This window comes from Sphaeramia orbicularis, chromosome 8 (assembly GCF_902148855.1).
Source record: "Sphaeramia orbicularis chromosome 8, fSphaOr1.1, whole genome shotgun sequence".
Lineage (NCBI taxonomy): Eukaryota > Metazoa > Chordata > Actinopteri > Kurtiformes > Apogonidae > Sphaeramia > Sphaeramia orbicularis.
The window spans coordinates 32585029-32609601 of NC_043964.1; the positions used below are offsets into that span (position 1 = coordinate 32585029).

A 24573-nucleotide genomic window follows, 5' to 3' on the forward strand; every position below is an offset into this window, starting at 1 on the left:
TGTTTGCATATGGGGTTAGCTTGTTTTGTGATGTCAAGCACTCACTCCCATAAAACTATTGATATGGAACAGAGGTAAGATGTAGGCTGGGATTAGGCAACAGGCTGGTTTCCTGGTGAATGTTCGTGTGTTTCTGTTAAACACAAATCCTTTCCTGCTTCTTGGTCATTAAGTAGTCTGAGTCACACTCTTTATCAGGGGTGTCAAACTCATTTTAGTTCAGGGGTCACATTCAGACCAATAAAATAATAATAGTGAAAAAGGTAAATTATATTATGATCAGGTTTACATCTACAAAGTTTCCTTAAAAATCTGAATAACATGAACAACTTGAATTGTCTAAAGAAAAACAAGTGTAATTTTAACAATATTATGCCTCGGTTTATTCATTTATCATTTACACATGTGCATTACAATCACACAAAACATGTAGTAAGAGGCAGAATATTGGTAAAATTGCATCTACTTTTCTTAAGACATTTCCGTTTGTTCAGGTTATTCACATTTTTTGTAAAAGTATAGTTTGGTAATGTAAACATTTTCATGTAATTTTACTTTTTTACACCAAAAAAACTAAGAGAAAATTTGGGGTTGTCATTATTTATAGGTTATTATGACAATATTTTACTGGTTTGAGCCATCTGGAATCTAATTGGACTGTATGTGTCTGTATGTGGAACCTGAATTAAAATTATTTTGACACCATTGATTGTTAATATCTTCAGTGTAATTTTTCCATTTCACAAATTCATCCCACGGGCCAGATTGGACCCGGATTTGGCCCCCGGGCCGTATGTTTGCCACCTGTGCTCTTTATGATACCGAGATACACTTGATACACTAACTGTATGTATGCAAAGTGCTGTCAAGGTTTACAAAGTAAAATATAAAGTGCAATCATTGACGTAAGGCTATTATGTGAAATTAACAATGACTGGCCTGTTCTTGACAAATATGCTTCAGCCTTTTTTAATCTTTTGTTCTCACAATAATCGCTGTATGGATCATTATTTCAACAATATTTGAACAAAGTGTTTGTTTTACAGTTCCACCCAGTGGATTGGATGTGACATGGAAAAATGGGAGGAGAAAGACAGGAAGGGGCATCGGCCACAATCACTTCTGTATTTTGCAAGAGGAGTGTGAGAAGGGAGGAGGAAGAGGGTGCTTTCTATATCAGTCCTACTATTTACTCTGTGTCCTAATCTGTACATTCATTCTTGGGGTCTTCTGTTCCTGCTTCGTCACTCAGAGAAAGGACTTACCTCACATACTTTTCCTTATTGATGAAAAGTCACAGGTAGGCATGTTTTTTTTCCCCATATAGATTTGCCGTTGATAATAATACATAATAATCAGCTACTGTTTCTATTGTTTAAAAGTATATTTGTTGAAGTTTTGCCTGATTTTAACCTTTTTACAGCACTACAGCATTATGTATCAGCAAGGTAATTATATGAGATTAGTGTGGACAGGAAGACAGATTTTAACCTAATAATTTATTTCCTGAAGTTGTGCGCTTTATTTAGGTTCAGGGGCAAAAACAAAACAGGGCGAGGCACCACAGATCAAAGTGCAGCAGCTGCTTTATCCACGCATGTGCTGTTACTGATGCAGGATGGTTTTATGAGAAGGCAAGGGAGGACAAGGCAGGGATAGATTGGATTTCGCATCTTTTTTCTCTTCATATTAAAGCACAGACTAGAAAGCCGTAATCAAGTTATATTGATTTGATGCATGACAGAACTAATGGCACAGCAGAGCTAATGGATGCACATTACGTCACTGACAGACACTCAGGAGGATGGGAGACAGTCTCCGTCCAGCTAATGGTTTTTCAGTTTGCGAATGAAGAAAACCTGAGTGGAAACACAATATAAACAAAGTCATTAATTAATTAACCAGTTAGGCTAATTACTAACCCTCGGAATATCTCAAAAGTTTTTACGCACAGGAGATGCATAAAAATCAGTGTTTCAATATAAGGTGAATGCGAAAAAAGGGCAGTGGAAACAGATGTAATAAGTGCAGGCACAACAAACCCCACCCCTCACATGTATTGTAGCTTATTTTAGCATCGATCCAGGTGATGTTATCATGTCTATGCATGTGCTGATTTCAGCATATCATCTGCCTCTATGTATGTGCCAAGTTCGAGGAAATTGAAACAAAATTCAAAATTGAAATTTCGCCCATTGTAAGAAAATGGGAAAAGAAAAAGATTTTAAAAATTCATAAAAACTTTGACCTACTTTTCCCAAAATGTAACCACATCTACTCTGGGTCACTGGCAATCTATAAACCCAATTTGGTTTGAATTCACCAATAGTTTTGCTGCTACAGACATGTGAAATTTCACCCATTATAAGTGAATAGGGAAAAAAAAGGTTTAAAAAAATTCATAAAAAATGTAAACTTTGGCCTACTGTTCCCAAAATGTACTAGCATCTATTCTGGGTCACCGGCAATCTATAAATCCAATTTGGTATGAATTCAGCCAATAGTTTTGCTGCTAGTGTGTTAACAAACAAACAAACAAACAAACAAACAAACAAACAAACAAACAAACAAACAAACAAACAAGTGGTGCCAGACACAACAAACCCAGCCCCTTGCTCATATTGTTGCTTATTTTGGCATGGAACCAGCAGATGTCATCATGTCTATATGTGTGTACTGATGTCAGCATATCAATTGCCTCTATATATGTGCCAAGTCTGAAGTAAATTGAAACAAAATTGATGTTTTTATAGACATTTGAAATTCTGCCCGTTATAAGTAAATGGGAAAAAAAGATTTTTTAATAATTCATAAAAAAAATTTAACTTTGACCTACTGTTCCCAAAATGTAAGGAGCGCTATTCTGGGTCCCTGGCAATGTATAAACCCAGTTTGGTATGAATTCAACCAACAGTTTTGCTGCTACAGACATGTGAAATCTCACCCATTATAAGTAAATGGAAAAAAAAAAAAATTACAAGAACAAAAATTCATAAAAAATGTTAACTTTGACCTACTATTCCCAAAATGTAATACAAAATCTATTGTGGGTCCCTGGCAATGTATAAACCCAGTTTGGTATGAATTCAACCAACAGTTTTGCTGCTACAGACATGTGAAATCTCACCCATTATAAGTAAATGGAAAAAAAAAAAATTACAAGAACAAAAATTCATAAAAAATGTTAACTTTGACCTACTATTCCCAAAATGTAATACAAAATCTATTGTGGGTCACTGGCAATGTATAAACACAATTTGGTATGAATTCAACCAATAGTTTTGCTGCTAGAGTGTGAACAAACAAACAAACAAACAAACAAACAAACAAACAAACAAACAAACAAACAAACCAAACCAAATCAACCCAAACCAAACCAAACCCAACCCTTGCCTCTGCTTTGGGGGGTGAGGTAATAAATAAATGTGTAAAAGGAAACTGAAGATAAAAACACTTGAATTCATAGAAATAGTCATATTATTAAAGCAGCTGCAGAAAGAATGGCTAGACATCCGCTTGGAAAGTGACTCTGGAGATCAAATCCAAATCCAGAGGTAACAGCTGTCAGGGTCCTAGTAGTACACGGATCTTACTTCTTTTAGCTCCTCAGTCAGCTCTGGTAGACCATGTTATTGTAATGAACCATGTTGTGATGAGAATAAAGAACCAGCTCTATGCATAATAGTAGTGGATGGGAGGGCACGTAAAAAAATAAGCTTGCGTTTTCTTTAAATTTGGCTGGAATTTGCTAAACTTTTGGATGCAAACTCGCCTACACACACACACTCACCTACACTCACATACACACACGCACACATGGAGGATCAGGCTGAAATAATCAGAGCTGAGTGCTTTTAAAGCTCTGGGCCTTGGGCATCTTCCACTAAACTAATTACTTTGGCTCCATACAGCGTCCACTCCTTCCATCGACGAAGACATCCTGCAGTTCAACATGTCTATATATTTATCAGGAGACATAACCAAATACCAAACGATCTCTTTTCTTTGACTACTTTGTCTGAAAACTCTGACTTCAGACATAAAATGCCCTAACACACAATGATTATCTCAAGGTTCCTCATGAAATGTTTTTGCTGCTCTAAGTTTAGTTCAGTTGATAAGTAGTTAATCTGTGAAAGATTAGAGTTGAAAACAGGATGTCTGCTTGGCTTCACAGTGGAAAATTACTGCCGTGTGTAGTTCTGGACTTCCCCTCATTGTTTATAATTATAATATTGGCCTGACATCTATAAGGCCTTCTGGTAAATTGCATAACCTCAAAATGTTCCAAAATATGACACATTTGAAACCTTTCACTTCTGTATCTGCTTTCACTTTCCCTTAAAATTTGGAACTTAAAAAACCCCAGAAAACCTCATACTGATTTATCACGACATAAAAGGTTCCCTTTATAAAACAGAAACTGCCCAGAAGTGTGTCTTTCTGCAGGTCTATCAGTGAAGTGCACTGTGGATAATCCATATGGAGTCATTTCAGACCTACACTGATTCATCAGTAACATGTGGTCATGTGCTCAGAATAGTAATAAGGGAACATTCTTCTGGACTAAAAGCATCTCCTTTCAGGGGGAGTGGTGTGTTTACAGTTAAATCCAATTGCTAAAATGTCAGGGCCTCCTTTAGTCTAAACATGCATTCCGTTTGCCTCCACACAGAGCTGAGTCCACATACTCTAGTCCACACTGAAGAAAAGGATTTTTTGGTGTAGTAATATCTATTAGATTAACTGTCATAATTTTTATTTTCTAATTGTACGTATCAGCGAGAACTGGAATTATTCAAGTATAACTAAATACGTCATTTGTTTAATAAATTAACTGTGTGGGAAGTGAAAGTTGTATGATGTATTTTCACATAATATTCAAAAGTTATAGTCAATGCACATGGACATAGAAATACCAAGTAAGTTTTAATAGGCAATTTAAACTGCAGAAAATAATATGTCAAATGTTGCGTAAATCTTACTTATATATTGTCCGTTAATAAAAGTTAGAAAAAGTATCAGCGAGCCACAGTGATCATAATGGGGGCAGTTTGTGCAGTCATGTGACTCACGTAGTTTACAGTGTCACTGAGATATGTGACGTGCGCTACCTTGAGAGTTGTAAATATTTGTTAAAAGTAAGTGTCTGTTCTGTGTTCTGTGGTTCTATGACTCATGCTCTGCCTATAGGGGAGAGTAACTGAGTTAACTGGGTGGAAGGAATATTTCAGTTTGACACCGTGACTGAAGGGTCTGTGCTGCTGTCAGAGAGTCTATGCTGTTTTGCACATGATTTGTTTAACGAAAATAAATACTGCTGATTTAATGTAAGGGTGTGGTGTTACAAACCTGAGAAGCGTGACTAATGTTCATTCTCCCATAACTTTGTTCTACCAAAATATTACAGTATTTAAAAATTAACTTGAAAAGCCATTAGCTTTAGGTGCATTAGCATTTTTCAGTTGTTTACGTGTTCTTTTATTGGAAGCTCTGATGACGAGTCTGGATTCAGATCGGTCTCAAAGTTGACAAAATTTATTCAGATCATAAATAAGGTGGACACTCAGAGCTGAGGACTCAAAGACAATGAGCCTTGAACATTACATGAAGTGTACATTTATTGATCCTATGGGTGGGCTCGCCCGTACAAATGGGTTGGTCTTTAACCCTTTCATGCATGAATTATGGAACCTTTGTCAATATTTCCTGAGTGTTTTTGTTCCTTTTTACGCATGAAAAAAACAATGTGATCAGGGTTTTTTTTTTTTTTTTTTTTTTTTTAAGGAGTTACAAAAATGTCCACTCAGCCGGAGATTACGCATTTAATTTTTTAAGCAAAGAAACATGTACTTAAAACCTAATATCAGAAAGTGATATGGAAAACTATGCAATAAGAATGTTTATAATGCTGCTAATCATTTGTTTTCTCACATTTTAGCACACTCTAATACTATTTATTATTATATTATATTACTTAACTATTTATTATTCACTTCATGGAGATAATATGCAAAAAAACCAAAAACTTTTTGTGAAAAAAAAAACCAAAAAAAAACAACAACCGTTAATTACACTCTAATTTAACAATTGCTTAACACCCAAACATGTCACTGCAGATCAGGTTTATCAAGAACAGCAAAGTTACGGTAATGGACTGAATTGCAGTTTATGGGATAATGCATGAGCGTCCACTGTGTTGGCAGATATGGAACTATAACAACGGAACCCATGAATATATAAGAGAACAGCTGGAGAATAACTGTCCACTGTAGTGACCACTATGCATGAAAGGGTTAACTTAGCGTTATCTAAAAAGATCAAACAGATGTGGGGCCTTAACTCTTAGTAAACTTATGCCAACAATAAGTTTACCCTTATCACCTATATTTGACAACACTATGTGTGTGAATGTGTGTTCATATGTGTATCTAGAAGAAGAACAGAACTTACTTAACTCTTGTGCAAAACAGGTGTTTCCTATTTTAACAAGCTTAAACTAGTGATAACATACTTAAAACTACACCAGAGTACTACATAAATCCTAGTCACAAAGAACTCACTATTAACATTATTGAAGTAAAACGGATTAAACAAAAGAATCCTATGTTAAAACAATAACTACTTCATACTAACACAATTCATCCTAAAACTTCAATATCTAAAGTAAAATATTTTCCACAGTTTGAAGCAGTCAGAGTCTAAATAAAACTTACAAAGAAGGAGAAAGTAAAATTCAATTACCATATTAATAATCATCAGTAAATTACCTGAGGTTTGCTGTTAAAATAAACGTATATCTGCAAGTAAAGTTTACTTGATGATCGCCCTTGTAGAATTTACTTACTTTATTTACTAAGTGCAAATACTTTCCCAAGTTTTCATAAGTAAAGAACACCTCCAATTTTTTTCAGTGTATGCACTAAACACACACTGTAAGTCAGGATAAGTAGAGTTTACTGAAAAAAATTGAGAAAAGTGGTTGCCTTAAAAAAAATTAAGTAATGATTAATAAACTTTTTAAGGACATTTAACTTACATTTAACTAAGATTTTAAGTTAAATGTACTTGTAAAAATTAGCTGGTCCTCTTACTTTAGCTGGATAGCAAATAAAAGGAAGTGCTGGCAGCCATCAGAAGTAGGAAAAATACTTCACTTTTATTTAAAATAGAAAAAAACGGACAGCGTGTGCAATCATTACTTAATTTTTTTTAAGACAACTATTTTTCTCAATTTTTTAAACTAAACTCTACACTCTAAAAAATGATATGCTGGCTCAAAGTAAAACACTGATGTAACAATTTCCATTAATCTTTTTAAGTTATTTCAACTTGGCCATAATTGCGTAAATGCCACAAGACTTCTCTAGTTAGGCAAACTCTATTACTTAAGTACAAACAACAGGATTTGCTTTGTACTCTATAAGCTTAATAAGTCGAACCAACTTCATTTTAACTGTGTAAGAACTACGGGCCTCCCTAATCCAAATGACAAATGGCATGGAATAACGAATGACCACTAGGGTTAGGGTTAGGGTTAGGTCATTCGTTATTCCATGCCATTTGTCATTCGGATTAGGGAAGCCCATAAACTACTCCATTTAGTTATACTGACTTATTGTTTTACTTTTATTCTACTAAACAATGTTTAAGCAAATTGTTCCCTTAGTTTTTTGAGTAGGCCTAACTTATTTCTGTATGTCAGAATAACTTACACATTTAACTTCCAGTTTCATGATCAAATTGTTTATTATATCACCATCCATCCTGTTTACCAGGATGGATGGTGATATAAAATCGTGTTTCTCCCTTTTCTTTCTGTGCTTCCTCAGTTTCTTGTGGCAGGTGCGGTCTGGCAGCAAAATATGTCCAGGCACGTCAGCTTTGTACTCAGCTTTTAGAGGAAGTTTACCAGATTTTTAAACTGTACTAACTTAATATACTTCTATGTTAAGTTAAGGCACAAATGTCTGTTCAAAATCAATATGTTACTAAGTTAAGACTGTCTTCCTTATTTTTCATTTAGACCAACTTAATAAAATAACTTATCAGCTGATTACAAAGTGTACATGTAACGAACTTAATTTTTTAAGCAGGAAAAGTTCTTGATTTTAAGCTTAACTTACTAACTCCATTTCTTAGAGTGTACTTATCCAGGCTTAAAGTTCATTCAGTCATGATTAATGAACTTTTCAAGTACATTTAACTTACATTTAACTGGGATTTTAAGTTAAATGTACTAAAAAAGTTCATTAATCATTACTTAATTTTTTTAAGGCAACCATTTTTTTTTTTTAAAGTAAACTCTACTTATCTGGGTTTACAGTGCACATGCATGTTTGAAAAGTCAAAGATAAATTAAATCTACTACATCTATTTAAAAAGGAATGGATGCAACTGAGTTTACACAATTGTCTCATCTCATAGTGGGAGCCATACATTAGAGTGGAAGTCAAATGAATAATAAATGTGGATATAAAATCAATAGATGACATGGTAATGCAAACTGGGATGGTTTTATACTCTTATGGAAATGTAACAGGACACTACACACTTTCATTTATGGTTTTATGACAGTGTGATTAGCTGAATGATATGGTTAATGACACAAAGTTCCTGTTTAACTGTTCCCCTTTTTTTCAGACAAACTGTAATGTATGCAGGTTTTGTTATTGCCTTTACGTTTCACCCATCATCTGAAGCTGTGATGTGTCACCTATTCAGTTGTTCTTCCTTAGGCGGGGCCCATCTGATGTATCTGTTACGAACTCACAAGGTTTGGACCCAAATGCACGTGACAGAGTCAGACGAAACTTATATCTTCCTGAGACTCAAGGGAGTGGAAATCTTTAGCTTTTTTTCCTTTTTTTTTTTTTTTTTTACATTAAACAATTGTATTAATTGGAAACGGTATAATGCAACCGGTTTTTCAGAAACATTTTTGAAATTATTCTTATTTCTTATTTATTTATTTATTAATGGAATGTCCTTTGCAATGGACAGCATTTTTTTAAGTAAGTCAAACTTTTGTCCCCTACAGAGGACAAAAATGCATTGCTGGGTCTCAGGGGGATATTGAGTATTTATTAACTCAAAAGGAGGAACAAGAAGGTCTTCACGAGTGTGGAATCAAAAATAACAAAAAGATCTTCATAAACATGAAATCTAAAACTAACAAAAATGTCTTCACAAACGTGGAATCAAAAACTAACAAAAAGATTTTCACAAAGGTGGAATCTAAAATTAACAAAAAGATCTTCACAAATGTGGAATCTAAAACTAACAAAAAAATCTTCACAAGGCAAGACAATGGTGCAGGAGAAGGTCGAGGGAGCTACGTAACTTGGCGAGGCATGAAAGATGCACTGACAACAGACACGAGGAACGGAGGGTATATAAAGGGAGTGAGGTAATGAGTCCCAGGTGCAGATAATCAAAGGAATCAGGGAGGACGCAGACAAGACAGACACAGAGTACACAAGTGAACAGAAACCCCTCACCAAAATAAAACAGGAAGTGAACAAAACCAACTAACATAAATTGCTAACAATACTGAGGGTGGTGCATCACAGTATCTGACACATCCCCCAAGTTGGCCACACCCCCCACTGCCTGATGGTCTACCATTGTTCTGCCCAAGAAATGTTAAAATCAGCAATATCAGATCACAGTCAAACAAATAGTCATATAACAGACTAGGACGATACAGAAACAAACAAAAACAGAAGATGGGTCAAGGAGGTGGTAGGAATCAGGAAACGGGTTAAGGTCACTACCAACAGGGATGAGGAAGTGTTCCCGCTCACACACACCTGGACCGTTGGGCAGCGGGGGCGTGGCCAACCTGGCAGATTTATCAGATTCATCCAAAAGGTGACACATCACAGCCGTCAGATGATGAAGACTGCACATGACACTCACCTTAATACACTTACTCTTTGCACAGAATACTTGATTTATTTTTATTTTACATATTTATTTTTCCTTGCTTAGTGTACAGTTCATGTCCTTTATTTCCTTTCAGTTCAGTTAAAATTGTTTTAATTGTACAGTTTATTTCCTTTACTTCATTATTGTTTAGTTTAATTGTTTACATTAGTTGTGTGAAGGGAACTCGCAAATTAAGAATTTTATTGCTCAGTACTGCTGTGTATATGATAGTAACTTCTTGAATCATATGTTTTGTTTGAAAAAAAGGAACAGTTGTTGTAGAAAAGGCTGCCTAAAGACTGTCATGCTGGCCCTTTAAGGGGTGGAGCCTACCCTAGGTTAGGTCACGACATGACCAAGAGGCAGTTAAGCTCCTTGAAGAACAGACAGTGAGAGATAATGTCAATGGTACTGAGCGTTACGCTACACCCCTTCTTCTAGTCAAGAACATGCCTATCCTTAGCGCCACTCCCGAAGCAGTGCTGCCACTTTTGAGAGGCACAGAGAAGCGCTTATCTAAATCTCCAGAACAAGCTGCCGCCTGTCAGAAGGAAATTGAGAGGCTTTGTGGAGGTTGGCTATGCAGAGAAGTGGGCAGATGACCAAGTGGAGAACAGTGCAGAAGCTTGGTGTATACCCCACCACATACACCCCACCGTTCAACATAATGGGAAGAACAGGGTGGTTTACAACTGCTCATTCCAGCACCAAGGCCACAACCTCAACCAGCTCCTCCTCCCAGGTCCTACTCTCAGCCCTACCTCACGAGCTGTGCTACTACGGTTCAGGGAGCATGCTGTTGCTTTCAGCAGCGATACCCGTGGAATGTTCCACCAAGTGAGGCTCCTGTCTACAGATCGACCACTGCTGCGGTTTTTATGGAGGGACATGAAGCGAGACAGTCCACCTGATGTGTATGAGTGGCAAGCACTTCCCTTTGGAACTACTTGGAGTGCTTGCTGTGCAATGCCTGCTTTGCAAAAACACGTCACTGACCACAGCCAGCCAGAAGAGGATGTGTTTGTTGCCATCAATAAGTCATTCTACGTGGACAACTGTTTACAGAGTCTCACATGTCCAGAAGCTGCCAAGACTCTTGTAGACAAACTACACCATCTCTTGGCTAATGGGGGATTTGAACTGAGGCAGTGGGCAAGTAACGATCTGAGTGTCATCAACCGTCTCCCTCCAGACATCAGATCATCCAGCTGTGAGTTGCGGCTCAGTCAAGGTCAGCCTGACATCCAGGAGCCAGCCCTTGGACTACACTGGAACTGTGAGTCTGACACCCTCACCTACAAACACAGACACATTGGCTGCTCAGTGGCTACTATGAGGAACATCTATAGAATTTTAGCTAGTTAATATGATCCTCTTGGCTACATACTGCTCTATACCACCTCAGCCAAAGTTATTGTGCACCAGCTGTGGGAGAAGAAGAGGGATTGGGATGACACACAACTCCCAGAAGAGCTACTGGAGAAGTGGCATGCATGGGAAGCAGAGTTGGCACACTTGTCCGAAATAATACTACCTAAGTGCTACACCAGTCCCAGCCTGGACCAGCCCAATTGCATGAGAGACATCCATATGTTTTGTGATGCCTCTGAGCAGGCATATGGATCAGTAGCTTATCTGAGGACAGAGAATACAGAGGGAGAAGTTGAGGTTGCTTTTCTTGCAGCACGGTCTTGTGTTGCCCCAAGAAGCAGCAATCCATTCCCCAGTTAGAGTTGTGTGTTGCTCTAACAGGTGCCCAGTTCTACAAGGTCATCAGCACTGAGCTAACCCTTCCCATTCACAGCTGTACCTTATGGTCTGACTCAGCCACCGTCCTAACCTGTTTGGGTACAGAGTCCTGCAGATACAAGGTCTTTGTGGGAACTCGTGTGGCAGAAATACAAGAGCTGACTGAAGCTGCCACATGGAGATATGTGTCCTTATGAGAGAACCCAGCAGACAGCATCACTCGAGACCTCACCCTTCAAGACACTTGCCGAGGCAGCAGATGGACAAATGGGCCTGCATTCTTGAAACAAGCTCCAAGTGACTGGCCTGATCTCCTGCCTCCGCCTCAGAGTGACCCTGAAGGTGAACTGAAACGACACATTGTTGTTCTAACCATGTCCAGTTCTAGTGTTCCAGATCCACTCAAGTACCAGACCTGGGACAGCTTCCTAGAGGCCTCTACACATCAGCTTCACGGGGCACCCGACTCCAACAACCCTCTCACTGCTGATTCCTATGCTGCTTCTGAGTTAGAAGCCTTACAGCAAGCCCAGAGAGAGTCATTCCCAGTGGAAGTCACCCAGTTAAAGGTTGGCAAACCAACTGCCAAATCCAGTTGACTTCTTCTAACTGCAGCTGAGTTTGATGAGGAAACAGTGCTCATCAAAGTGGTAATCCTGACCTGACAGTAGATGAAGTGCACTTCATTTTCTTGACCCCAAACATGCTCTGACCCGACTCATCATACAGGACTATGATGGTAAGCTCTAGCATCCAGGGCCAGAGAGGGTGTTTGCTGAGATCAGAAGGCGATATTGGGTGCTATGTGGACATGAAGCAGTATGCCGCCACTGGAGAACCTGTGTCGAATGCAAGAAGTGGAAAGGTCATCCAAAAACACCTAGGATGGCAGACCTCCCTCCAGCCAGACTGCGCCTCTTCAAACCAGTGTCCTATTCCACAGGTGTGGACTTTTTTGGTCCATACACCATCAAGATTCAACACAGGAATGACAAGAGGTGGGGAATATTGTTTAAATGTCTAACTACTAGAGCAGTCCATCTTGACCTGATCCCTAGTATGGACACAGATACATTTCTAATGGCCCTAAGATGCTTTATAGCCAGGCGAGGGAAACCCAAGGAGATTCTCTGTGACCAGGGGACAAACTTTCGAGGAGGAGAACGCGAGCTGCAGGAGGCATTTCAAGCGCTTCACCCTGGTCTCAAAGAGCAGCTAGCGAGCCAGCAAATCGAGTTTGCCTTCAAACCCCCTGGATCCCCACATTTAAGAGGGTGCTGGGAGTGGGAAATTCGCTCTTTGAAGACCGCTCTTCAAGCCACCATCGGAGCCCAAACAGTTACCGAGGAGGTGTTGCACGCAGTTCTGATTGAAATTGAGGGGATGCTTAATTCAAAACCCCTTGGCTACACCTCATCCAAAATAGCGGACCCTGTTACCCCCAACTGTCTCCTCATGAGGCGTCGGGATGCCTCGCTGCTACAAGTTGTCTATGAAGGCCCAGAGATTCTTGGGCGGAGAAGATGGAGGCATAGCCAAATCCTAGCCGACCATTTCTGGCAGCATTTCCTAAAACACTACCTGCCAGGATTTCAAGCCCGCCAGAAGTGGCGGACTGAAGCGTCCAATCTAGATGTAAGAGACGTGGTCATGGTAGTGGACAACCAACTGCCACGGGCCCTGTGGCCTGTGGGCAAAGTATCACGAGTCTTTCCTGAATCAGACACCCAGATCAGATCAGCTGAAGTGACTGTAAAGGGAAGAACCTACGTCTGACCAGTGGTGAGACTTGTAAACCTACCTGTCCTGCCAAAGGACGATGAATCCACCCTTCTCTCAGCCTTTTTAGTTGTTGGTATTCACAGGTGAATCTGGGGATGGCTGTAGAAACGGCTGTTTTAAGACTGCCATGCTGGCCCTTTAAGAGCCTAGACCACCAGTGTGTGCAGCATATGAGGGGAGAGGAGGAAAGAAGAGACGACATCAACGGATGCAGCAGAGTTTAGAATTCTAAGTTTGTGTAAAGCTTCAGTTTGTCACCATACTTTGACGTTTGTGCGTGAAAAGCAAGTAAGTAAGGTTAGAAGTTATGAATATGTTTTATTTCGTGAAATATACCTGTTTTATCTGTTAACTGGTGTCATACCCTGTTCACGAGCACATTGAATGAGAAGCTGCTAATGCGGTTGCGTTCTACAGTTATAAATGTGAATACTGCCCTGATTAACAGTACATTTACATTAGTCTTTTTTTATGTATTAGGTAGTTAGTGATAGTTTATTATTATTTGTGTTGTAGAACCACACTGGCTTCAACTTGTAAAGAAGAAAACAACTGCAGGTCAAAGTCAGATTTATTAAATCTCAAGAAATTGCCAACGATTAATTATTTGGAGTTCTAACTGGACTCACAACAGTGATTTCCAACCAGCATATTATGCTGGTTGGAAAGGCTTATTAAGACAGTTAATATCTTTCAGTTGTATAGTATTAAAAGAAAACAAAATTAACCTGAAACACTTTGTTTCTGCATCTTTTAAATAAATTTAAAACTAAGCTGAAGTAGTCGAAACATGAATCATGCAAATTTATAGTATTTTTTAATGTATATCATTTGAAAACATGACTTTTTAATGTTCATATAACAGCGATACAGATATGCTTCTATTTGCAGTTAGTTATTTTAGTAAAAGTTGATTCATTTTCCTTAAAAAAATGAGAAATATGATTTTTGTATTCACTAAAGACCTTTAAAATGTGCTACAGGCATAACTGTTTATGGACTAGGATGCCTCAGTGTAGATTGAACATGTTTGTACAGAATTATACAACAGTTTTTAAAGTTATCTGAAAGAAATGTGAAGCCTGGTTGGCATTTGTCCGCAACCATGCTCTGATGAGGCAGATTTAGAAAAAAGACTTCACCACAGGAAACCTATGTGGTCGGCTGACAGGAACAACTGAAGAGCAAACAAGATTTGGCAGCATTAGTTGATTTCCTGTTTATCTGCAATAATCTTTTCATGCCAGCTGGACTTCAGGTCATCTGTGTCACAGTCTTTAGTTGCACCAGCGTCTTTCACACACACCCTGTATGTAATGCAGCTTTTCAAAGATGACAGAATATAAAGTAGGCAGTCCAAACAAAATTAAGATATGAGATTCAAGATTAATCCATAAGGACCAACTGTTACTGTGGCAGTTCCCAAATGATTTTTTTTTCACTATATTTAACCTTCCTTAAGGCAAGGCAAGGATAGGCACTTTTATTTGTTTAACACAATTCATACCCAGTGCAATTCATAGTGCTTTACAAAAATGGAAAAGAGACAAGTTAAAAACACACAATTAAAACAATCAATGAAACATAAATAATAATCAATTAAAATAGAGTAAAAGAGAAAAGTGCAGATAGAACCCTTTCAGTTGTTCTATGCACAGTTGAACAGAACTGTTTTCAGCCTGGACTTAAACATTGTCACAGTAGAGGCCTGTCTCACATCATCAGGAAGACTGTTCTGGAGTTTAGCTGCATAGAACTGAAACGCAGCTTCACCCTGTTTAGTCCTGACTCTGGGCACCAGCAGAAGACCAGTCCATGAGGTTCTCAGGGTCCGAGATGGTTCATATGGAACCAACATGTCACAGATGTACTTTGGTGCTGGACCAAGCTCTGCTCGTGCTGTTTTTAAGTCTGTTCTCTGAGCCACAGGAAGCCAGTGCAGAGATCTGAGCACAGGACTGATATGGTGGTACTTCCTGGTTCAAGTCAGGACCTGAGCAGCAGCGTTCTGGATGGACTGCAGCTGTCTGACAGTTCATTTAGACTCCAGTGAGAAGGCCGTTACAGTAGTCTAACCTGCTAGAGATAAATGCATGGATAAGTCTGTCTAAGTCTGGTTTAGACAGTAAACCTTTGATTCTGGCAATGTTTTTGAGATGGTAAAAGGATGAGTTTATTGATTTAATGTGGCTGTTAAAGTTTAGGTCTTAGTCCATTATTATCCCTAGATCTATAACCTGATTTTTAGCTTTTAAAGTAAGGGATTTATCATCATTTATTGCAATTTTATCATCTGTATTTTGTGTTTTTTCAATATAAATCAGGTATTTTCCTGCATTTAATTCACTGATCATATAGATGTTCAGAGTAAAGTTGAGGGTTATTATATCAAAAACAGAGAAAACTGAAGAAAAAGTGACTTTTTCAGCAAATCTATCATTAGCTGAACATAAACCAAGTTTCTCCATCCACTGTCACTGATCCAACTCCATGGGTTTTACTGGTGAATCAATGTTGTAGAAGATGACGGTGTTTCTATGTCCAGTACAGAACCTCTGAACGTCCAAATTGGTCATATCTGATGACCATGAAAACATCACAAACTGTATTTTACACCAGTTATTTTCATGTATTGATAGGATTAGTGGATCAACAGGTATTAAACAGTTTAGATCAGTAGATGGTTTTAGTAGAAGGTGGATGTTTGGGTCTTTAAAGATTCCTTTTATTGTCATTATATACACAGAGTGTACACAATGAAATTCTGTGGCGGTTTATTGAGACGGTAACTCTTGAGAAAACAAAGAAAATATACAGTATGAAATGACAAATATTTAGATAGTATTAAATAGTAGGAAAAAAAGAACAAAAAACACACACACACACTCACACACATACATCCTGCCCCTTTCCTATTCAGTCAAGTGTCACATTCACACCTCCATATATAGTTAAGTGCAGAGGACAATGAGAGGTATATACAGTAGGTATTGCACATTATTGCTTATTGATTGTTGTTGATTATTGCACATTGTTTATTATGATTATTGTACATTGGTGGTTTTTCATCATTGCACATTGTTATTTATAATCATCCTACTTATGCTACTCATACAAGCTACTTAAAGAAAGAGTTATACAAACCTTTTATTTTTATTTATTTTTTTTACAGTAAATATCTTTGAAGATGGAAAAAGGGTACACACCACAGGAATCAGCACCACCTTACCCTGGTCCTCCTGCAAATTATGGAGGTGGGATGCCTCAGCCAGGGATGTACCCTTCACCCCCACCTGCAGGATACCAAGGAGGTTTGTGGTCACTGCCTGTTAGAGGATATCACACCATAACTGTGACTTCTCTAGAAAATAATTAACACCATGTTCTGTGGAAAATGATTACATTTCTATTGGTTTGAAACTTATGCACAACAGAATTTTACACTGTCAAGATCAAACTTTGTTTGACCGTTTAGTAACATACACATGCAACTACCTGTTACACAAAGGTTGGTAAAATATAATATCCAGCAAAATCCATCATAAACCACAGCATTTTCAACTTCTTTCCTTGTGTACAACTTACGCAAATGTTTATAAAACTTTCATGACAATACAGTTTTGGAAATGTAAAAGACAACCTGTGATTTTCAATTCAATGTAAGAGTCCTGTAATATCTGAAAGAATGTCATACTGAACTGAAAATCACAGGTCGTCTCATAAAATAGACAAAGCAAATCATTATGTTCTTAACTCTTTAAAACCTGACGTGTCATCGCTGACACACCCTCCGCATATGCACTTTGAATGGCTATAACTCTTTCACTGTTCGTCCAATTGGAAAAATTTCAACAGTTTCTGAAACCTGAGACATTGAGCTTCATAGGCTTTTTTGGATCATTATGGTAATCTCACTCATGCCTGTACTAGAAGCTGGAGAAGAAGTCGTTTTAGCAGTATTAAAACATGTAGTAATTTGTACACGACTGATAGATTTTGAAAGTTCTAAGTGCTCTGGAAAAATGGGCAAAAGAACTCATTCACAACATATTTTTAATTTTTTTTATGTCAATATAAGACAAAAAAGTCCAGATGGACCATTTTAGGCTTAGGGTTTAAATGGTTAAACACAAATAGATGAGACTTATGGAGCTATCATGGTTTTCTTACATTAAAATGTGAGTCAACACACATGAAATGCTTGCTTTTACAGATAATTCTAATACTACTACTACTACTAATAATAATAATAGTCATAATAATAATAAAATTTTGTTTTAATATTACTTCTTGTTTTTCAGCATTTGTTGTCCTGTGTTATTTATAGTTTAAAAAAAAAAAAAAAAAAGATTTCTGTTGTCACTGAACTCAGAACATCTTATTTCTTTATGATTTCCACTCACATTTGTTCACAAGAAAACCCTGATGGCTCACTTATGTTTACTTTTTCATTACTTTTTTTTCCACATTGTTACAAACTATGTGTTTAGAAATGTGATGAGCATTTTAACAATATCATTTCTGATTTTGTGTTTTTTTTTTCTACTTTGGTAAATTGTTCATTCAGGTCCTCCTTTTGCTCCGGTTACAAGTGTGCCTACCACAACAGGTTAGCATCTGACTGAAGACCTTGCCGGTGAACCATGACACCACTAGGGTCATTTACACACTATATGTCCAATACACACACTGTTAGCCCTCTGTCCATGTCTGCGTCATCTGCTTTCAATGACACTGAAAAATGAGAACTGCCGCTGCTCAGCACAACAATGCTAGTGGGAAAAATTCTCAAAGTCCTTTCAAACAGAGCTAAAGAATAGTTCAATTGTGCTGCACAACAAAAATCCATTGTTCACAGTTTGGGGCCTTGTTGAACCGTCACATACTACTGTTGTCTTTGTTTTCTCACAGAGGTGATGAGGACCATTCTCACCACTTCCTTCTTACATTAACCCTTTCATGCATGAATTATGTGAACCTTAATCAACATTTTGACTGTTTTTATTCCTCTTTAGACATGGAAAAAAAAAAAAATGTGATTGAATATTTTCTTATGAACCTATTTGTAAGTTGCAAAAATGTCCACTCAACTGGACACAAAGAAACATGTATTTACTGATATATTGTGTGAAAACTATTTGATAAAAACATTTTTAATGGTGCTAATCTGATGTTTTCTCCCATTTTAACTTACACTTATACTAGTCATTTACTCATCTCATGGAGATACTATACAAACAAACAAAAAAAAAACCTTCTTGTTTAAAAAAAAAAAAAGGAAATTACAGTCTAATAACAATACGTCAAAAGTCAAAGTCATCTTTATTGTCAGTTCTGCCATGTACATTGAATACAGAGAGAGCTGAAATTACTGGACTCTAAGGCCCCACAGTGCAGTAAACATAAAGTGCAAATAACACGGAAAAGTGCAAAGTGCAAATAACATAGAAGAGTGTGAAGGTAAATATAAAAGAGTCCAATAGAGGAGTAACAAAGAACAAACAAGGTGCATATGTGCATCACTTGCACTAAAGTGGCGATGGTTTGGGGGGGGGGGGGGTGGGTTAGAGTCCTGAGTGTGAGTGTGTGAGGGGGGTAGAGCAGGGAGGAAGTTCAGCATTCTGATAGCCTGGTGGAAAAAGCTGTCTTTCAGTCTGCTGGTCTTAGCCCTGAGGCTCCGCAGTCTCCTCCCTGATGGCAGGAGGCTGAAGAGGCTGTGAGACGGGTGGGTGGGGTCCTTTATGATGTGGACGGCTTTTCGGGTGAGGGGGGTGTTATAGATGTCCTCAAGGGAGGGGACAGGGGCTCCAATGATCTTCTCAGCTGCTCTCACTATACGCTGGAGGGTCTTTTTGCAGGATGCGGTGCAGGCACCGAACCACACAGTGATGCAGCTGGTCAGGACACTCTGGATGGTGCCTCTGTAAAAAGTGTGCATGACAGGGGCTGGGGCTCTGGCTCTCCTAAGTTCGTGGAGGAAGTATAGGCATTGCTGGGCCTTTCTGGCCAGTGATGCGGTGTTTATAGACCAGGAGAGGTCCTCCGAGATGTGCACACCCAGGAACTTGGTGCTGCTCACCCTCTCCACAGCAGCACCATCAATAGTCAGAGGAGCATGCTGGGTGTGCACTCTCCTGAAGTCTACCACCATCTCCTTTGTCTTATCCACATTCAAGGACAGATTATTGTCCCTGCACCACGTCACCAGGTGGCTCACCTCACTCCTGTAGTGGGTCTCGTCGTCATTGCTGATCAAACCCACTACAGTTGTGTCGTCCGCAAACTTAATGAGAAGGTTGGAGCTGTGCCTCGGTGTGCAGTCATGGGTCAGCAAGGTGAAGAGGAGGAGGCTTAGCACACATCCTTGGGGGGCTCCTGTGTTCACTGTGATGGTGCTGGATGTGTTACTGCCGAGCCGTACTGCTTGTGGTCTTCCCGTCAGGAAGTCCAGCAACCAGTTGCACATGGAGGCACTAAGCCCCAGCTGGTCCAGTTTATGGATGAGCTGTTGGGGGATGAGTGTGTTATACACACTCATCAACAAGCAACTGATTTACACTCAAACATGTTAGTGCAGATCTGGTTTATCAAGAACAGCAAATTTACAGTAATGGTATGAATTGCAGTGTATGGGATAATGCACTAGCGTCCACTATGTTGGCTGATATGGAACTAAAACAACAAAATCCATGAATATATAAGAGAACAGCAGTAGAATAGCTGTCCACTGTAGTGACCACTATGCATGAAAGGGTTAACATCACATAACACAGATGATATGAGCTCTACCATGCTTCCCATTACCACATTGTTTGCAATTTAATTTTTTTATGCTACTGTCTGATCGTTTTACATCAACACAATCAGGACTTTCTGGATTATGCTTTATCATAAATCCTGCAGTGTCTGAATGACTGAACATCTTAAATCACTATGCATTTGTTGGACAAGCAGACCACCTGCAGCAAAATTAACCCATAAAGACCCAGTACTACTTACATGGTAATTCCAAAAATATTTTTTTCTCTATTTTTGACTTTTCTTAAGTAGCTTATCACCATTTATTTTAATATTATCCTCTGTATTTTCTGTTTTTACAGTAAAAATCTGGTATTTTCCTATATTTAATTCACTGATCATGTAGATGTCCATAAAAGCTCAGAATAAAGTTGAGGGTTATTATGTCAGAAACATAGAAAATTGGAAAAAAAAAAAAAAAAGACTTTTCAGCAAAGATATCAATAACTGAAGATAAACCCAGTGTTTCCATCCACTGTCATTGATTCAATTCCATGGGTTTTACTGGTGAATCATTGTTGTTGAAGATGATGGTGTTTCCATGTTCACTACGGTGCATCTGAACGTCCAAATGGGTCATATCTGATGACCATGAAAAGATGACAAACTGCATTTTACACCAATAATTAAATTTTTTATTTTAGATTTATTTGATTTATTTATTTGACAGGGACATTGTGCAGTCACATGATTATACCATAGTTAGCTAAGAGCTAATATACATCTGCAGTCCTTAAGGCAGGTAAACAGACAACAGTAAATACAGAATATAGAAACAAGACAATACATAAAACAGTTGACAGGTCATTTAAAAACAAAGCACAGATACAAATCCGACAATATAATATAAAACTTTAAATACAAAAATAACAATATAGTCTAAAAATATATAATCTATACCACAGGTGTCAAACATGCGGCCTGCCAAAGGGTCCAGTCCGGCCCTTGGGATGAATTTGTGAGATGCAAAAATTACACTAAGATATTAACAGTCCTTTTAGCTCAGGTTCCACATTCAGACTTATTCAATCTCAAGTGGGCAGGATTCAGTAAAATACTATCATAATAACATATAAATAATGACAAATTCACATTTTTCTTTGTAAATGTAAATATTTTCATGTATTTACACTAAAACAAAAAATATGAATAACCTGAACAAATATGAACCTGAAATGTCTTAAGAGAAGTCAGTACAATTTTAACAATATTCTGCCTGTTACTCAATGTTGTGTGTATTTGTAGATCCACTGTGATCTGTACATTATAATGTTTATGTGTAAACGATAAACTGAGGCAGAATATTGTTAAAATTATACTTATTTTTTTCAGTTTGTTCATGTTATTCACATCTTTTGAAAGTATCGTTTGTAGATGTAAACCTTTTCAGAATGTAAATTTACTTTTTTCACTCTAAAACATAGAGAAAAGTTTGGAGTTGACATTATTTATATATTATTATGTTATTATTTTACTGGTTCGGCCCACTTCAGATCAAATTTAGCTGAATGTGGCCCCTGAACTAAAATGAGTTTGACACCCCTGATCTATACAAAGCATAAATAGTGAATATAAATAGTATTAAAAGGCCCTACTGTAGTTATAGCAGTGTCTTTAAAAAGATCAAGCCCTGAGTGTTATTTAGCAGTCCAAAAATAGATGAGCTAAGGCACCTAATTATGGCTATAGTTTTGTGTTTTAGCCAAAGTTTAAGTCGTTTTTTAAACAGTGCAAAGTTGTCAGATTCTTTGATATCACTGAGAAGGGAATTACACTTCTCCACCATTTTTACAGAAAATGGACATGGGTTGATTGGATTAGAGCAGGGGTGTCAAACTCACTTCACTTCAGGGGCCACATTCTGCTCAATTTGCTCTCCAGTGAGCCAGACCAGTAAAATAATAACAGTGAAAAAAGTAAAATTATATTATGATCAGGTTTACATCTACAAAGTTTCCTTAAAAATTTGAATAACATGAACAACTTGAATTCTTAAGACAAACAAGTCCAATTTTAACATTTTAACAATATTCTTCCTCGTTTTATCAGTTTATCATTTACACATGTGCATTAAAATCGCACAAAACATTTAGTAACAGGCCGCATATTGGTAAAATTGCATTTACTTTCCTTAAGACATTTCCATTTGTTCATGTTTTTTCAGGTTATTCACATTTTTTGTAAAAGTATAGTTTGGTAATGTAAACATTTTCATGTAATTTTACTTTTTTACACCAAAAAACACAGAGAGAGACTTTGGGGTTGTCATTATTTAAAGGTTATTTTGATCATATTTTACTGGTTCTGACCCACTTAAAATCTAATTGGACTGTATGTGTCTGTATGTGGAACCTAAATGAAAATGATTTTAACATCCTTGATCGTTAATATCTTCAGTGTAATTTTTGCATTTCACAAATTCAACCCACGGGCCAGATTGGACCCTTAGGTGGGCCGGATTTAGCCCCCGGCATGTTTGACACCTGTGGATCAACATGAGGATCAACATGTATTAACCCTTTCATACATGAATTATTAGAACCTTTGTCAAAATCTTTTCTTGAGTATTTTTAGTCCTCATTTGGCATGAAAAAACAATGCAACTGAGGTTTTTTTTTTTTTTTTTCTTTTTTTTCATGGATTTACAAAAATACCCACTTGGCTACACCATGCATTTTATTCTTGAAGCACAGACACATGTATTTAAAACCCAATAATAGAAAGTGGTATGAAAACAATGAAATAAAGATATTTTTAATGCTGCTAATCTGTTTTCTCACATTTTAACATACTCTAATACTAGTTATGACTCACTTGATTGATTGATGTATTTATTTCGAATGTGAAAAAAAACAGAAGAAACAGAAGAAAATAAATAAACAAAACACTTAAACATACGACATATAATACATATTCGAAAAGGAGTGAGAAGAAGTATAACTTATAAAATCCCACCCCTTCTCCTTAAATAATTAATAACAGTAATGATCTTCCTAGTTCAAGGAGATAATATGCAAAAAAAAAAAAAAAAAAGCCTTTTTGGTTTTTTTAAAAAAAATTACAGTCTAACAATTAATTAATTTACACTCAAACATATCACTGCAGATCTGGTTTATCAAGAACAGCAAAGTTACAGTAATGGTATGAATGTCAGTGTATTGGATGGTGCATAAGTGTCCACTGTGTCGGCTGATTATGCAACTAAAACAACAAAACCTGTGAATATACAAGAGAACAGCCTCAGAATAACTGTCCACTGGAGTGACCACTATGCATGAAAGGGTTAAACAGTAGATGGTGGCTGTTTGGGTCTTTATGGGTTAAAGCAGGTTTTCATTTGGCGCCCTCTGCTGGTCTTCAAAACATACTGAAATCTATCCTGAATTTCATGTATGTTCTGTGCTTTCTGTGTTTGCAGTGACTCATATGGTGGTAACACCCGGACTGCAGGACGTCCCAGGACAAACTATGTGTCCTCACTGTCAGCAAACTGTGGTGACTCAGACAGAGTACACATCAGGCCTCATGACTTGGCTCATCTGTGGTGGCCTATTCATTATTGGGTAAAAAAACAAACAAACAAACAAACAAAATAAACATATAAATTTCAAGTGCTTTCTTATTTAATTAGATCCATAGAAAAAACCTGATAAAATACACTTGTTACCAAAGTAACTGATGTTGTTTCCTCCTCCAGGTGTATCTGCTGCAGCTGTATCCCATTCTGCGTCGATGGCTGTAAAGACGTGGAGCATCACTGTCCAAACTGCCAAAGAGTCATCTACATATACAAACGGATAAAGTGAAAGTATTCACAGTGTCAAAGGGAGAGATTGTCTGAATGTATCTGACGTCCCTTCAACAACATCAAATATCCAAATGTGTGCAGTACTATTCTATTACTATTATTCAGTTATAATTTTGTATCACTTCCTGTCTTCAAAAATGAATCGACTGGAAAATATGTTGACCAATATTAAACTATACCAAAGCAAAGTGAAATATTTGTGAAGTGTCTGCTGTGGGTATGAGTTTGCTGTTAGTGTTCACTTTAAAGGGCTTCCTTTTATTTAGTACATGAATGTATCTTTAATAAATTAGTCTCTCTCTCTCTTAACCCATAAGGACCCAGTGTGACTTTTGTGGCAGTTCCCAAATAAATTTTTATCTCTATTTAACTTTTCCTAAGTGATTTATCACCATTTATAATAATATTATCCTCTGAATTTTGCTTTTTTTCTCCAGTGAAAATCATCTATTTTCCTAATGTTTAATTGACTGATCATGTGGATGTTCATAAAAGCTCAGAGTAAA

At 37.5% G+C, this 24573-nt stretch overlaps 1 protein-coding gene across 3 annotated transcripts; it reads left to right on the forward strand.

Annotated features, from left to right (window-relative positions):
- Nucleotides 1-1115: 1115 nt before the first annotated feature.
- On the forward strand, nucleotides 1116-24265 carry LOC115423650 (LITAF domain-containing protein-like). 3 transcript variants are annotated; one of them, XM_030140574.1, is made up of 5 exons: nucleotides 1118-1300; nucleotides 16634-16772; nucleotides 18029-18070; nucleotides 23678-23822; nucleotides 23957-24265. In XM_030140574.1, exons 2-5 carry the CDS (start codon nucleotides 16649-16651, stop codon nucleotides 24063-24065), a joined length of 420 nt encoding a protein of 139 aa, XP_029996434.1. In that variant the 5' UTR covers nucleotides 1118-1300; nucleotides 16634-16648; the 3' UTR covers nucleotides 24066-24265. The 3 variants fall into 3 exon arrangements, with proteins under 3 accessions (XP_029996436.1, XP_029996434.1, XP_029996435.1); XM_030140575.1 differs by lacking the exon at nucleotides 1118-1300 and adding an exon at nucleotides 13633-13749; XM_030140576.1 differs by lacking the exon at nucleotides 18029-18070 and having other exon boundaries at nucleotides 1116-1300.
- The last annotated feature ends 308 nt before the right edge of the window (nucleotides 24266-24573 follow it).

Bases quoted from the DNA above. Each gene is read 5' to 3' on its own strand.
- LOC115423650 (XM_030140574.1), top strand. From the start codon at position 16,649: ATGGAAAAAGGGTACACACCACAGGAATCAGCACCACCTTACCCTGGT. The intron at 18,071-23,677 runs GTTAGCATCTGA...CTGTGTTTGCAG, and splicing joins AAGTGTGCCTACCACAACAG to TGACTCATATGGTGGTAACA. The intron at 23,823-23,956 runs GTAAAAAAACAA...TTCCTCCTCCAG, and splicing joins GGTGGCCTATTCATTATTGG to GTGTATCTGCTGCAGCTGTA.